This window comes from Heloderma suspectum, chromosome 2, assembly GCF_057233095.1.
Source record: "Heloderma suspectum isolate Gila_16-S chromosome 2, 16-S_ref, whole genome shotgun sequence".
Classification (NCBI taxonomy): domain Eukaryota; kingdom Metazoa; phylum Chordata; class Lepidosauria; order Squamata; family Helodermatidae; genus Heloderma; species Heloderma suspectum.
The window spans coordinates 92,285,466-92,302,325 of record NC_139459.1 but is presented as its reverse complement, the minus strand read 5'-3'; the positions used below and the strand labels follow the sequence as shown (position 1 = coordinate 92,302,325).

Here is a 16,860-nt window from a genome sequence, read left to right as displayed (position 1 = left end):
TAGAACAAATGGGAGAACAAAAGCAAGGTGAATTCAATTACAGATAGGGCTCCTTCACACTGCGCTTTTATCCTGCAATTGAGATTGCTCCTTCATGGAAGTTTGCCGCTCTTTACATGAAGCCGCCGTGATCACTGAAGGCATCTTCTGCACTAAATGCCCTTTGTTCCATGTTCAAATAGATCCCAGATAATGAGCTATCAAATTACCCCGTTGTGTTCCGCTTCAGTTTCCTCTGCGAAAAGAGTAAAAGTGGCAAGAAGAGGAGCGAGGTCAATGAAAAATAATGGAAGACTCAGATATGGGGAGAAGGGGGGGAAGGAAGCACGTGAAAAAGGGAGTCCCCGTGATCCCGCATTTAAGAGGAAAGCTCTGTTTTAAATGCAGGATTTTAGGCTGGTGTAGAGATGCTCATAGTGAGGCCTTGATGAAAGGATTCCACTTTGATTAGCCTCCAGAACTGAAGTGTTGAATTCAGTACATACGCTGCTATGTGTATATTGATTTATTTTTTAAAACTTCTGGGCCACTTTTTCACCCTTAGTATTCAAGCCTGTGCAAAAATTTCAAAATCTTGACAACAGAACCAGAAAAGTAATCATCTTGGATTATATCCAATGTTAATCTAACCTAAGTCCCATTTGTTTCAATGGCTCTACTCTAAGTAGAACTAACACTGGATACAGCTCCTTGTCTTTATATGGACCCCCACCCATGACCGCTCCTCCTTAATTTCTTCAGTCGCACTGTTGGTAGTTAACAAAGTCTACTATTAGACTCATGAGTGACAAATGAGTTGCAAGTTATTTCTATGGTACAATCTGTTGGTTTGCTAATAAGGTCCTCCCCGCTGCCACCACCCCACTGGGTTCCTGTGTGTTTAACTGCTGTGTGAGAGATTAAAACTTAAGTGGTGAAGTTGTCCCTATCACTGTAGCTTCATGAGGAGACCATCTGCACATTTTGTTTTTTTTCCCCCCTGACATGCTGCCGTTAAACACACAGGATGGAGCCCTGGCAAGGGGGAGCAGGGAGGGCAGCGGCAAGTCTACTCTTAAATGCTGTAGCATTGTCAAGGTAAATGGCAAGTGGGGAAAAACATTTAGTAAAAACTTATGCATGTTTAAATATAAAGGTACCAACAATCCAAAGGCCAGTGTTTATAGTGCAGTGTTTGCACATTTAGCTTTTGAAAAGAATTCCTCCTTGAGTAAATTGTTTTCAAAAGATATATATTCTCAGCTTTTCCAATCCTGAAAGAATCTATTGCTGTCAACAAAGTTCAGACTGCAGGTGGATGCCACAATAAACTATGGTTTATCATGACAGGAACAAGTCACAGTGGGCCTCGGTCTCATTCCGATTTTGTTTAGCCACAGTTCAGTGATACATCTCAATCCTAAACTGTAGTTAGTCTTAACTCTGACCACTCACTTCACCACCACCACTTACCAGGTATCAGGAAAGGATTGGGTTGCCCCCCCACACAACTTTTTTTAACAGATTTTTTACAGAGGTCTCCCAGCTCACTCAGCAGCCCAGCAATCTCTGTAAAAATGTTTTTAAGAAGATAAAAGTGGGACCCATTTCTTTCCTTTTACCTAGTCACTTGCTGTCCTTCATCACTTGTTCACCCCGCATTCACTCTCCCCTGCCCCTGGCCAGGTGGTGGCACTTTATTTACTTTTTTATTTATTTACTTTTTATTTATTTATTTACTTTTTTCAGAAAGTATGAGCAACACTGTACATGGGCCCAGAAGCATCCTGGGAAAATGAGATTGTGGGTGCAACTGGAGCTTTCCTCCACAGTGTGCCTGACCTCTTCTGTAATCAGGTGGGTTTTAAAAAGGGAGATAAAGTGTCGCTGTGCTGTCATTTGGTAACCCAGCCCTAACAGCACCACTGACCAGAGTTTGTTATGTTCAGATGACATGACAAGCTGTGTTTAATCAAAAATGGAAGTGAAGACTTCGGAACTCCTACTCTTGGCCATGCCAGAGAAAGGCAGGGAAGGCAAGGCAAAGCAGCAGTGCGAGAGCAAGGCTTGTGGGATTCATTCCCATTATCATAAACCATGGTTTACTGTGATGCTCAAACACAGCCAATGACAAGTCCAAGAAATGGTCCAAGAAGATCAAACCATTTATGAAAATTCTATAACATTAAAGTGAAATTAGTATAACTTATTACATTGGTTAAGGCTATGATCCTATGTAGACTTACCTAAGAGTATGGGCTGTGCTTCTGGGTAGACCTGTATAGGATTGTACAATTAGTTAAACTGGAAGTAGGAACCATGCCAGCAATTTACTGATTTGACTCCCACCAGCATGGATTGGGTAATCAAAGCTATGGTTTTCCCAGTAGTAACGTATGGCTGTGAGAGCTGGACTATAAGGAAGGCTGAGCGCCGAAGAATTGATGCTTTCGAACTGTGTTGCTGGAGAAGACTCTTACGAGTCCCCTGGACTGCAAAGAGTCAAATCAGTCAATCCTAAAGGAAATCAACCCTGACTGCTCATTGGAAGGACCGATACTGAAACTGAAGCTCAAATATTTTGGCCACCTAATGCGAAGAGAAAAGTCACTGGAAAAGACCCTGATGCTGGGAAAGATTGAAGGCAAAAGGAGAAGGGGATGGCAGAGGATGAGATGGCTAGATAGCATCACCGATGCAATGAATATGGACTTGAGCACGCTCCGGGAGACAGCGCAGGACAGGAAGGCCTGGCGTGCTATGGTCCATGGGGTCACGACGAGTCGGACACGACTGAACAACAACAACAAAGCATGGATTGGTAGTCAGCCGCAAATGAGATCAGTTAAAAATAAATTGATTTAATCTAAATGGAATGGATACTCAAACTCCTTCTTCTTGTTTTTTTAAGGCAGTCTACATTTAAGGCAAACTCTACAATACTCCCTCCTCACCCCTCACCTCTCAAGACAAGCACTTCATTACATCACTCTGCTGTTTTGCTTGTCTGTCAGAACTTGTGACCAGAACAGTTATTGATATGCAGAAGAAGGAAGTTTTACAGACAGGTTGGAAGGTTGCCTCTCATTCCAAGGACAACTCTTCCAAGATAAGGCATCTTTTAAAAACAATTGAATTTCTAAATAGCTTTCCTCTAGGCCATTTGAACAAATTGCATTTAAATCTGTTTTTGCATTTCCTGATCATGCAAATGTAAAAGCAACACTCACATGTGATTTTGTCTTCCACTTTCTATCCCATATTAATCCTGTTCACAAGTGATGAATTCCACACTAGAAAGCACTTCTGGTGCCACTTAAAATTCACCTACTTTTTTGAGGCACATTTTTACCTTCAAAACTTGACCAAAAGGAAACTGAATTCATTAGTGGCGTCCAAAGAGAATCACAGTTTCAGCAGCTATGCAGGTCCTGAAGATCTTCCACACAAAGAAATTACAGTGCAATCCTATACATGCCTACTCAGAAATAAACCCCATTGATTTCAGTGGGGCTTACTCCCAGGGAAGTGGGTCTAGGATTGCAGCCTTTTGTTGGTTTTTAGTAAATATGATAATTTAACAGAGATTAACACTTACTCTGGGATTTAACTTCTGGAGCCCCTGAAGAATGACAGCCATGCTTGCCAGATGCAAAAAAGGGCAGGGCTCCTGCAACTTTAATAGTTGTTTTTTTAAAGAGTGGATTTCAGCCCACTTAACTTGCATGACAAGTTACACAGGTATTAAAGTGCAGGAACCCTGTCCTCTTTCATATCTGGCCACCATACTAGCATCTTGGACTATTAACCAAACTTTAACAAGGCATTTCCAAGAGGCAAAAATAGGGATAGTTATTTTCCAGTTCCAGAGCACAAAGGTCTCGTAGGGCCAGTCCTACCATTAGGCAGAATGAAGCAGTCACCTTGTTTCTTTTGAGATGGAAAAACATAATTTTACATATTTTCCCCCAATAGCACACATTGCTTTTAGTGCAAAGATGACATGTTCTGTTTGCACTAGTACTTGAGGGGAAAATCACATGAAAAACAGTATCTTGTGAAAGTGCACTTACAACAATGCTAACATAAACCAATCAAGGAACCTCCCAGGTTAGTTTTCCCCCATTCTGCCTCTTCACAGATGTAAAGACAGCCTGTAGAAAAAAGTGTATAAAGCTGTAGGTTTCAAACAGCCATGCAGTCAGAAGTTGTACATGAAATATACAGTTGGAGATTGTACAATAGGTTTCAAAGACTCGTATCATTGCAGAGGTCGGGAAACCTCACCACCACCACCACCCTGCACTCGCACCAGGAAAGGGAGCAAACAGCAGGTCCTGTGATCTCCGCAGTTTGTTCTGCTACATTCTGCAACATGAGAAGGCCAAAGACTTTCATTGGCAATGTAGGAAAGAGGGCAGATTTTTATCTGCCTGTTGTTCTTTTGTCAGAAGTAAGGATGGCGGAGAATTTCTCCCTGAAACTTCGGGGGGCCGAGCGCCAACGTGTTCGGCCCCCCGAACAAGTTTCGGGGAGAAATTCTCCGCACCGCACCCCCCCCCCCCCGGGACAGGACTTACCTTTGCTGAATGTCCCTCCCGGCGGCGGGTTCGGCGGGTGTTCGTGCGGGGAGGGAGCGGCAGCCGGTCTTTCGACTGGCTGCCGCCGCCGCCATTGCAATAAAACAAAACAAAAACGCCCCCGTGATAGGCTACGTGACGATTAACGTAGCCTATCACGGCTAGATCTGCAAAGTCAGCTATTTGCATTGCCCTTATTTTCGCCGTAGTCTATGTAAAGATTTATGTAGACTACAGCGACCAAATAAGGAACGCGAATGGCGGCTCCCTATGGGGGCCGCCATTAGCGTACGCGCTTTTTTTTTATTTTTAAGTCACCCGTGATAGGCTACGTGACGATTTACGTAGCCTATCACGGCTGACTTTGCAGATCTAGCCGTGATAGGCTACGTTAATCATCACGTAGCCTATCATGGGGGCGTTTTTTTTAAAAAAAAAAACCTTGGAGTTCGCGGCCGGGCGAGGCGGGAAGCCTCCTCCCCGGCCTGAATTTCGGCTGGGCGAGGCAGGAAGCCTCCCCCCCCCGGCCTGAACTTCACAGGGGGAGCAGCGAAGCGCCTCCCCCCCACCGCGAACAAGCTTCGACGACAGGTAAGTGACTTTCGTCCACCACTAGTCAGAAGTTGCACTGCCCGTCCTGGTTGCCGCCTTTCTTTAGTTGACTGCACTATTCATTTTCAGCATCTGTGAAATCATCATCTGTTTTAATGTGCACAGTACATATTCATCTTTTTTCTCATTTACAGAGTTGCCATTTTGCATGTAAGGCACTGAGGCTAAAGCATAATGACTTGTCACTAGGGAAATGCCCTCAGGTGAATCCAATGTGAGTTAGTCAAAATTCAAACACAAACTTATCTGCTCAGGAGTCTTCTTAACCCCAGTCTTCCGCCATGTTGTTATAGGCCCTCCAACGGCTGTTCTGAATCAGTGCCTGGACACGATAATGGACTGGATGAGGGCCAATAAACTGAAACTCAATCCAGACAAGTTGGAGGTACTATTAGTGGGTGGTTCGTCTGCCCGGCTAGGTGATATTCAACCTGTTCTGGAGGGGGTTGCACTCCCCCTAAAGGATCACGTTCGTAGTTTGGGGGTGCTCTTGGACCCAGAACTGTCACTTGAGGCACAGGTGAACTCAGTGGCACAGAGCACTTTTTATCAGCTTAGGCTGGTATACCAACTACGCCCTTATCTGGACAGACGTAGCCTAGCTACAGTTACCCATGCTCTGATAACTTCTCTGGATTACTACAATGTGTTATATGTGGGGCTGCCTTTGAAAACAGTCCAGAAACTTCAGCTGGTCCAAAATAGGGCAGCAAGATTGTTAACAGGGACTGGCCAGCGAGCTCATATTATGCCACTACTTTTTCAGCTGCACAGGCTGCCAGTCCATTTCCAGGCCCAATTCAAAGTGCTGGTATTAACATTTAAAGCCCTTAATGGCTTGGGGCCAGGTTATCTGAAGGATCGCCTCCTCCCATATGTGCCTGCCCAGACCTTAAGATCATCCTCAGTGACCCTTCTCTGTGAGCCCCTGCCAAAGGCAGTGAGACGGGTGACTACTAGGAGGAGGAGGGCTTTTTCTGCTGTGGCACCCCAGCTGTGGAATGAGCTCCCTAGTGAGGTTCGCCTGGCACCTACATTGTATTCCTTTTGGCGTCAGGTGAAGACCTTTTTATTTTCCCAGGCATTTTGGCATTTTAGCTTTCTAGACTTTTAGCTTTGCTGTTTTAAATCTGTATTTTAAATTCCTGCACTGCTGCTAGGTTTTATTGTGGTTGTATTGTTATATTGTGGTTTTAAAGTTCTATGTATTTTATTGTGTGCCATTTAGTTTAAATTTTTGTGAACTGCCCAGAGAGCTTCAGCTATTGGGTGGTATAGAAATGAAATGAAATGAAATGAAATAAATGGCATTGTCTTCGTCTTAGGAAATGGTTGCTTAGCAGCTTCTTGTGCTATCAGTTTGGAGTGTTTGGTGCAAAACTTGAAGAATTTGCGGTTACAGAGCAGGTTCCTGTAAATAAATAATTGGGGTCTTCTTCCTTCACCTCATAGGTTGGCCTATATTCCATTCCTCTTTGGTGTGCATGTCATAAACAAGGGGTGGCCAAACTAGACATAATGTGGAAGATTATAAACAAATTTCTGTAGGATTTGGTAGCTTTTAATTTAAAACGAATCACCAGGGGTGGAATTTGGATTGGGGGGACAGTCCCGGGGGAGGGTTAGCTCTAGGCCGTGGCCCTGATTCACCTTTTTGTTTTGAAAGTGGGAGCTCCTGTTCATAAATCCCCAACATCAGATACAACTTAGCCTTAGACGTCTGGCCTTACGTTGATGGCACGTGGCCTGCTCACATGAACCCAACACCCTTCAAGGCCATCATGCTCTGGTAATTGTAAAACAATGAGAGTCGGACCTGCCTTTTTGCCATGTTATGCTCCCTTTACAATTAACATGTGACAAAGTACATACTTAACAACATGTTTCTGTAGAACAGTCAACATGACTTTAACTGCTTGATACAAGTTTACTCATAAACAAGTCCCAGTTGGATCCTCTGCATATTTACTTGGAAGTAAGTCCCAGTTAGCTTGATAGAGCTTACAGCCACTTAGTCCAATCTTATGCATGCTTATTTGGAAGTAGATTCCAATTTCGTTCAGTGCAGCTGACTACCCAGAACGTGGGCTCAGTTTAGCTGGTGAAGTTGATGAACATGCCCATATGCCTGGTTAGCTAACAGTCATTTTGCCAAACTAACAAGAAACAATCCTCCTTACCAGACAATATAGGTAAAAACTCCTATGGAAACTTACACCAAAAAAAATCCTTTTCAGAGGATCTGTGGTTATCAGCCCAGAATGCAACAAGCATTATAGTCTTCCAAGATCTAAATATTATCAGTCACTAAAGCATTCAGATTACCTATCAAGTGATCATGGTATTCTTTAACGTTTATTTAGGAAAATGTGGGTTTAATCTCTCCAGCTTAGTTGACAAACAGAAAATTCAATCATCTAAAAGATAAGCTGAAATCCTCACATCACTTCTCAAAATGTGTGATTTTTATTTTTTTTTTACAACGCATTGTTCCAGCATTGGCAGAACTTAAGGTAGGTGGATAATGACTGAAGGATCATGGGACCTGCAGTTCAACAAGATCTGGAGAGCCACAGATGCAGTTCCCCACCCTTAAGTTCCATGAAAGACGCAAGGCAATTTCACTGACAAAGCCTCATCTGGAAACACCTTCTAGATAAGGCAGCTTCACGTAAGAGCTAAAACCCTTCCATTAAGCAGTGTGAGGTGGCCACATGAGGTGACAGGTGCTGGGGGGCATGGTGTGGGGGCAAGATGTTGAAGAACAGAGCTGTGAGTGCCACCTGGCCAGCTCTGCATCCCCTAAGCAAGGCCATAGGTGTAATGAAAGACACTCACCAGTGTCGAAATAAGATTCAATTGCCAAACCAATCAGCTTGTGTCCATGAGATCAGGCAGGGCACCATCTTGTCTTTTGCTTGCAGCAAAATACCTTGGGCCAGCCCGTTTCATTGTTGTAACCTCCATAATAATAATATTCATTTTCATTTGGGGTTGGAAAAAATTAAATTTCCTCATTTGCTTGTGAAGGAAGTCACCGACAGCAACATTAGAATGTGGTGTGTAATGTAAGGCTACAATCCTACATATTCACAGCAGCAGTAAGTCCCGTTGTCATAATGGGACTTCCCAAGTAAAAATAGTATTGAATCGGCCTGCACAAATCAGAAGGCAGGAAACAAGATATAAGCCAGTACATATTTTTTGTGGTGTAGCTTTTCTAAGAGACAATCGCTTGCACTTCTGAACATTTGAGTTTGGATGAAAGCAAGGAGTCATTCTCTAAGCAGGGGTGGGGAACCTGTGGCCCTCCACATGGTGGTTAGCCTGCAACTTTCATTAGCCCCAGTCATCATGGCTTCATGGTATAATTCACCTGGATAATTGAAACACACGATTTCCCACCCCAATGTGTGTGTGTGTTTTTTAATGGCTTACTCCGAGAAGTCCCAGCCAAGGCAGAGCTTGCATCCTTGCCCTGGGCTGCCCCACCACAAGCAAAATGTCATCCATCTCCTACCCTCCACAGTCAGGTCCAGGCATCAAGGGATCGGAGGTCACGCACCTTCACAGGATTAGCCCTAGCTCCGCCTTCCAGCAAAAAAAAAAGAAAAAAGCAGAGGCTGGGGAGATTTAAAGCAAACCTGCCAGCTGGGAAACAAGGCAGAGGGATTCAGGAGAGAAGAGGAAGGAAACCAAGAATGACTGCTTCTTTCACTCCCAGGGAGGTAAGTATGGAAGCCAGTCCAGTGGGTGAGGGACTGCTAGCTCATCTGAGAGAGGTTTGAGAGGTCTCCTGGGTTTGAAGGCAATGGTTGAGGGTTTTGCCTCTTGCTTTTCCCCAGATCCTAATGAGGTTGGAGCTGCTCCTTTGCATAAAAAATGTGGCTTTCTTGGCATGCCAGAAACTCCTCTTTGGGACACCTCACCTCCCTGCCAGTTAGCTTCTCTCAAGCAATGCCTTTGGCATCATCGAACATGGGAGAAGGAAGGGGAATAGCTGCTCTTCAACCACAAACAAACCTATGTTTGTACCAACCTTTTCAAACAATAGCAGAGGGAGCAATCCTATCTGGATCAACAGTCGCCTCCGAACCTGGGGGTGACTGCCTATCCAGGGCAGGATGAGTGGTGAGGAGCAGATCTCCTCCCTGCGCCCCCCACCCTGCTTTCACGCTAGACAGCTGATTTTGGCTGTCTAGCCTCAGGACCTCGGGGCATGGGAAGTGGTGGCCGGACGACACATAGGATGTGTTGTACCAGCATTTCCAACCTTCCCGTTCCGCCCCCGAGAAGGCCCCGTTTTTGCTGCTCCACGCTGCCCTTACGAGCGCAGAGCACAGGGACAATCTGCGCTGCCTACGAGGGGGCGCAGGAGTGGGTGGGGATCAGTTCTCTGGGAACCAACATCAGAGCACGGGCTCCAAGATCGGTTCCCAGGAACTGACCTATCCTATGGCTGTCTAGCCACTGACTAGCGGCCATAGGATTGCACCCTTATTCTCCTTTCAATTAATGCAGACAAGTCCTTCATTTCTTTCAATTTGCATGGTCTCCTCAGTGGGGATTGAATTGTTTCTCTCAATTCCTACCTCACTGTGAGGAGAGGAGCTATTCCCTGTCTAATCAAATATTTTTCTCACATTTTTAGAGAACCCATCATGAAGTTTTATCTCTGCATATTGGCCTTAAGTTTGGAGGCATGCCTTGCCACTCCAGGGCTAGACCCTGCTTTGCATGACCACTGGCAACTGTGGAAAACATGGCACAGCAAGGAGTACCATGAGGTGAGGAGCCCTGCATCTGGTTTGCTGTGCGGAGGTGAAATGCATTTCAAAATGGTGTGGTAGCAAAATGCTTGTGAATTTTTCATCAACAGGGCCACACTGGGTGGTCTGCTGTAGCTCTGTGCCGGGGGGGGGGGGGCATGCATGCACATGTGTGTGTATACACACACACGGCATCCTAATGGGTAATGCTTTCAAGAAAACATCTCCCTGCAAAACAGACAGCAATGTTCTGATCAGTGAGCTTCTGGAATAGAGCCTTGTAGTGGCTCTGCGTGATTACCATTTTGATGATACAAAAGTGATTTGACACAGCTCTTTCCATTTCACCAATATGCTTATTTTTTGTATTCAAATAACTTTTTCCATTTTTTACTGTACTAAAGATAAGAAAATAGAAATAGAGAAGCAGCTGTAAACTATGTTTTGCATGTACCTGAGGAAGCTCAAACAATTGTTTTGTGCTCTAAACCATAGTTATTGTAGGGTTTGATTTAGCGCGAGCTCATGTCTTCAGCTGCGAGAGGATATTGGAGGCTGTATTCTGCATGTGTCAGTTTTTTCCTTCTCCTTGTAGAAGGAAGAGGGTTGGAGGAGAATGACCTGGGAAAAGAACTTGAAGATGATTGAATTGCACAACCTGGACCACAGCCTGGGCAAACACAGCTACAGACTAGGAATGAATCAATTTGGAGATATGGTAGGTATAAGCAAAACTGCAAGGCTGCTTCTGAGTAATTACTTGGATGTCGCACTGACTTATTTCCTCTTTCTTCAGACTACTGAAGAGTTTAGGCAAGTGATGAATGGCTTCAAATACACCAAAACAGAAAGGAAATATACAGGATCACAGTTCCTTGAGCCAAACTCCTTGGAGGCTCCAAAATCTGTTGACTGGCGGGAGAAGGGATATGTAACTCCTGTGAAGGATCAGGTATGTGTCTGGTGTTTGGATTTCATAAGTCACTGCTGTATTCAATTGCAGATAATCTTCTGATGTTAGAACCAGAACAAACAGTTCAGTTCAGGAATCCTATTAGTTCAGCCTTGCCTTCCTGGCTGCTGGCTCCACTCATGGCAGGAAGTGGAGAACAGGGAGAGTGCTGTGATTACTAAGATTGCCAGCAAACTTGCAGGCATTGCTCTTTTGCAGTTCTGTTGCCACCAAAGCTAAATGATTCTAGCCTCTGTCTAGGGAGTCAAAAGTTAAAATGGATCAAAGGTGTAGGGAAAAGAGAAGATCCAGAGGGCTTACAAGGATGCAGGAGGAAAAGATCTAACTACTAAATTCAGGGAAGATCAGTCAGCAGAAGAAAACATCTTATGGGAAGGCAGAGCAGGCATCTGAATTTGAAGGAGAAAGAGACAAGAAGGCAGCATACAGATCTCATAGGGAGGCCGACACAATAGGATGATAGCATTTTCTTCCATTGCTGAACCAAAGCCATTGGAGGAATCTACGCCACCACAGCGAAGCCTGGCTTTGAATAAATGCATTTTCCCCTATTTGAACTCAGGGTCAATGTGGCTCTTGCTGGGCCTTCAGTACAACTGGGTCCCTTGAAGGACAGCACTTCCGCAAAACTGGCAAGCTGGTCTCTTTGAGTGAACAGAACCTCGTGGACTGCTCTTGGCCTGAAGGAAACCGGGGCTGTAATGGGGGCCTCGTAGACCCGGCTTTCCGGTATATAAAGGACAATGGTGGCATTGATTCAGAGGAATCCTACCCATACGTTGCAAAGGTAAAATGGTTTCTTGACTAGCTGTTTCTTCTATATTTGTTCTCTGCAAATATACCTTATCTGCTAGTTCATTTGATTGATGTACCAGATCAGCAGATACATCAGGGAGCTAATTCCAGAAGCAGTTCTAAGAAGTGTATTAAATCCATAGGGGTTTTCTTTGGATGAGGGGATATTCTGCTGCTAGCATAATGAGTTCTTGGCAGTGCAACAGACTGAAAGTGAGGACTAACAGCTTCTTCGTCTTTTGCTGTTGGCTTGGATGAGTTTGAAAGGCTTGAAGATCAGTAATGAATAACTGGATTGTATTTGCTACATAACTTAAAGCTTTACTTGCACAGTGCATAGAAAAGTGCATTTGGCTACTAAAACTAATAACTCCAGGTTGTTTCTTGCTGACAAATCCATGAAGCATTGCGGATTAATGGGGATAAGATCAACTATCTCCAAGGACTTCATCTGGTCTTTCTAAACTCCTATTAACAGCTGCTCATTCTCCAAATTTGTGTACAGCTGTAGAGTTTTCGTGGTTCGAGACATTGCTGAAATTGTGTCATTCCCACAATCTTTTAATGAGACAGTCTGTTTATAGCTGTCTTCCCAAACCTGGTGGCCTCCAGATGTTTGGGATTTCAACTCTCACAAGCTCCAATCAACATGTCAAATGGTCAGGAATGTTGGAAGCTGTAGTCCAAAAAAATCTGGATACTTTATTGGGAAAGGCTGTCATATTTTTTTCAGCTGTCTCTAATATCACTGGCAAGCCAAAAAGTAATGCAATACCTTAAATGTGCTTGCATTGCTGTTATTAAATACACTTAGTAATAGTCACTTAATATGAATTTCAGTGTTAAAACACATTTACCACTTGGTAGTAAAAAATTAGATTTTTAACAACATTCTGTATATTGTGTTGCTTCAGGAAGCTGGAGTCTTGGGATTATTATATGTGGCCATAAGTATGCATATGAGCAAAATAACAGTATAGTTAATGCAGGAGCTCCCTCTGCCATTCACAACTGCTGCTGTTTAATAATCGAGGCTACAGCAGTGCTTTCTCCAAATGAGAATTCCGTCAACGTATCTCCCGCAGCCCTTTCACTACATTTTGCTTCTGCTTTACACCATATGTGGTGTAAAGATGACTGGGAGGGAGATGGTGAGGCCTGATGGCAGTAGCGTGTGGCAGTGATGTGTGTGTGAACCTCGTAGCATATTTCAGCCTTCCATACCTTTTTTTTCAGCTTGACTCCGCCTTTATAACTGTGCTGCTATTAATTGTATCTTTGACTTCAAACTGTATAATGTTGTGTGTCACCCAGAGGATGACAGTTACTGGGTGACACAGAAACTGAGTAAACAAATAACCAATTGGAAGTTTTGTTTAAGAGGAGGATAAGCTGGTCCACTATATCCCTGCCTCTATAGGTGGAAGATTCCTCCCCCCTTTCTTTCACAAATTGAAACCCTTGTGATTGCTTTGAAATCTTTGCTTTTTACACATACATACACACACACACACACACACACACACACAGAATCTTTGGGGGCCAGAGGAAGGGGATGGAGAGACACATTCGCAAGTGTCAGTAGCTCAGAAGGGTGTTCCCTGTCGTTCATGTGTATTTGTAGTTTGTTAAAACTGGAATATTGATTTTACATGGACTAGCTAATTGACTTCCTGAATTTTGAAGCTTGATTCATAACCGACAAGTTGTCTGCCTTTTAAGGAACAACCATGCTCATACAAGCCTGAATTCAACTCTGCTAATGTCACGGGCTTTGTGGACATCCCATCAGGGCATGAGAAGGCCCTCATGAAGGCTGTGGCTACAGTAGGGCCCATCTCTGCGGCTGTTGATGCAGTTCACGCCTCCTTCCAGTTCTATGAGTCAGGTGAGGAATTGTCCAAACATATGAAAACACTTTTTATGGACTCCACTGAATAAGGCCATGTTCTCCTACCTTGTGCCCTCCAGGTGTATTGGATCACAGCTCCAATCATTTCCACATTGGCTGGGGATGATGGAAGCTGTAGTCCAAATACCTATGGAGGTCACCAGATTGAGTAAGGCTGGAAAATGGTACTGTGCAGTTCGTATTTCCATACAAAGAAACTGGTGTAAAGGACTACAAATAGTCATATTTGAAGTAGGGTCTGTACTGTATCCTGTTGCTGCTTCTGCCTCCTACCAAGCCAGCATAAAGACAGATCTCTCCCTTCCACTGTATTCTCTGCAATTCATGGAGAATTTGAGCCTTTTGCCCATTGCAAACTGATGAGGGAATTTTGTAGAATCCTGTGTTCATTTCTTACACTGGGCAAACTAAGTAGTGCCAACTTTTCCTTTATGACACACATCAACAAGTTGGGGAGGGCTGTCACCTAGAGGAAAAGAATTATGTCCAGCCCCAGAGAGCAGCTACTGTCAGCACAGCCAGCACTGAGCTACATGCATGGACTCTATGTTAGACAGCTTCCTATGACTACTCACATTGGATATAAGACTAGATTCTTTGGACCAAGAAAAATGGGAAATTGCTTGATTTGGAAACTGACTATCTTTTCTGTTTCTAGGTATTTATTATGAACCAGAATGTAGAAGTTACCAGCCGAATCATGCTGTTCTCATTGTTGGTTATGGCTTTGAGGGTGTAGAAGAAGATGGCAAGAAGTACTGGATTGTAAAAAACAGGTTTGTTGAAAGTCACACACCTTGTCCCCTGGCATTCCTGTAGGCAGGAATTTCAGGGGTGCAGACAGACATTCAAATTATCTATCTGAACATCCATCCGCATCCCTGAAATTTTCCCACCCAAGTCCTGAAATTGTACAGTTCATTTGTACAATTGCATTTGCATTTGAATCTCAATGTATAAAAGATAGAAATGTCAGGGTAGCCTTTTCTGTGCGTTAATTATTCTTTTGCGCAGCTGGTAGAACACACTTTGGACAAAATGGTATGTTCGTATCCACAAATCACATGAGGTGGAGTAGCTAGACATGAGCTCTTGTTTGACAGTCGTGACCAGCCATAGGCCATACTGGCTGGGGATGATGGGAGTTGCAGTCCAACCCAACTGGAGGACACCAGGTTGCAAAAGGCTGGATTTTTCCACAGCTATGATGTGGGCCATTTTGTGCAGTCTTGCCCAGGATAATGCTGCTCCTCAACAAACTCAACAAACCACTCCACAAACAAGTGGTCATAACTAGCCCGACTTGTGCACTCCTTTAAATCTTATGGCTCAGAGATTACATTCTAGCCAAAATTAGCTCCTAAAGTAGCTTCCAGCTAAAATCAAAAATCAAAAGGTATAATAAAGAATACATTGATGTGGTAAGGAGCACTAGGGGGTGATAACTGATAGGGGGGCAGATGTAGCTGCAGATGGACTCAGCCCACAGGAACAGCATTGTTACAACAATAAAACAAATGCCGAAAATTTTCTAAGCCTTGTACAGATCTTAAAAAAAAAAAAATCACTCCTTGCCCACGGGCTTGTAATCTAGTAGAAATTATAAGGAATGGGGTAGGAAGAGAAAACCCAGCATTGCAGTAGCTGTTCAGTGATGAATGGAGGCACCCCCCAGTCACCTTAACTCACTTGGCCAGTGGCAGCTCTGCAGTCCCAGAACTTCTCTACAAAAAGGACAGGAGTGGTGCTTAAATCTGTATGTCTTCAGATGTTCGTGTATGAGAGAGAGAGACCGAGACAGATGACAGTCTGAACATACTTTCTCCATATCTAAGTCCTAATGTTGTCGTTTTTATCCTTTCAGCTGGAGCGACAAGTGGGGTGACAAAGGCTATTTCTTGATGGCTAAAGACAGAGATAACAACTGTGGAATAGCCACGTCTCCTCACTATCCTCTAGTATAATTCTGGAAAAAAAGGAGTTGCTGGAACCACAGCAGTAGTCTTACACTTGAGAAAAGATGAACCACTGAAATAAGCTCTCCAGCCTCTGGGTTCTCACCAGACCCCTCCTGAGGCCTCCAAAGTATTCTTGCACCAGAAAGGACTTTAAACTGTCTTACACATGACAAATACGTGTGTTTTATCTGTTTCTTCCAAGATCTATAATTATTTTTTTAATACTGAACCTCTAATCTTTACATGATGGTGATAAAAAAAATATCTATTTTTCAACTCAAATGTAAATGATGCTGATGTACACAGGCTTGTAATGTTGGTAGCTTAGAGTGTGGCTAAATCATAGAATCTATTATTATTATTACTATTAAAAACAGCAACTTGCACAAAGTTAGAGCTTTCCAAATAAACATTTCAACATGATCCAGATGCGCTGTATCTGTGTTATTTGTACATGTTGTTGTTGTTCAGTCGTTAAGTCGGGCGTGTCCAACTCTTCATGACCCCATGGAACATAGCACGCCAGACCTTCCTGTCCTCCGCTCTCTCCTGGAGCACGCTCAAGTTCATATTCATTGCATCAGAGATGCTGTCTAGCCATCCCATCCTCTGCCGTCCCCTTCTCCTTTGGCCTTCAGTCTTTCCCAGCATCAGGGTCTTTTCCAGTGAGTTTTCTCTTTGCATTAGGTGGCCAAAATATTTGAGCTTCAGTTTCAGTATCTGACCTTCCAATGAGCAGTCAGGGTTGATTTCCTTTAGGATGGACTGATCTGACTCCTTGCAGTCCAGGGGACTCGTAAGAGTCTTCTCCAGCACCACAGTTTGAAAGCATCAATTCTTCGGCCCTCAGCCTTCCTTATAGTCCAGCTCTCACAGCCATACATTACTACTGGGAAAACCATAGCTTTGATTAGACGGACCTTTGTCGGCAAGGTGATGTCTCTGCTTCTTACTATGCTGTCTAGGTTTGCCATAGCTTTCCTCCCAAGGAGCAAGCATCTTTTAATTTCATGGTTACAGTCACCGTCTGCGGTGATCTTGGAGCCCAAGAAAATAAACTCTGTCACTGCTTCCATTTCTTCCCCTTCTATATGCCAGGAAGTGATGGGGCCAGATGCCACGATCTTCATTTTTTTAATGTTGAGTTTCAAACCAGCTTTTGCACTCTCCTCTTTCACCCTCAACAAGAGGCTCTTGAGATCCTCTTTGCTTTCTGCCATTAGGGTGGTATTGTCTGTGTATCTGAGGTTGTTGATAATTCTCCCAGCAATCTTAATTCCGA

The 16,860-nt window shown here is 43.8% G+C and overlaps 2 protein-coding genes across 2 annotated transcripts in view; both read left to right on the top strand.

Moving 5' to 3' along the window:
* Positions 1-2,846, top strand: part of LOC146352488 (uncharacterized) — a 28,858-nt gene extending 26,012 nt beyond the window's left edge. Inside the window, exons 4-5 of the mRNA XM_084834150.1 lie at positions 1,729-1,836; positions 2,370-2,846. Coding sequence (XP_084690276.1) covers positions 1,729-1,778 — 50 coding nt within the window. The 3' untranslated portion in view covers positions 1,779-1,836; positions 2,370-2,846. The remainder of the gene's footprint in view (positions 1-1,728; positions 1,837-2,369) is intronic.
* A 5,944-nt stretch (positions 2,847-8,790) lies between these two features.
* LOC146352487 (procathepsin L-like) lies at positions 8,791-16,004 on the top strand. The gene is made up of 8 exons (XM_084834144.1): positions 8,791-8,899; positions 9,823-9,958; positions 10,536-10,658; positions 10,737-10,892; positions 11,476-11,700; positions 13,431-13,596; positions 14,279-14,396; positions 15,485-16,004. The coding sequence occupies exons 2-8, from the start codon at positions 9,833-9,835 to the stop codon at positions 15,582-15,584; spliced, it is 1,014 nt and encodes a 337-aa protein (XP_084690270.1). The 5' UTR covers positions 8,791-8,899; positions 9,823-9,832; the 3' UTR covers positions 15,585-16,004.
* The last annotated feature ends 856 nt before the right edge of the window (positions 16,005-16,860 follow it).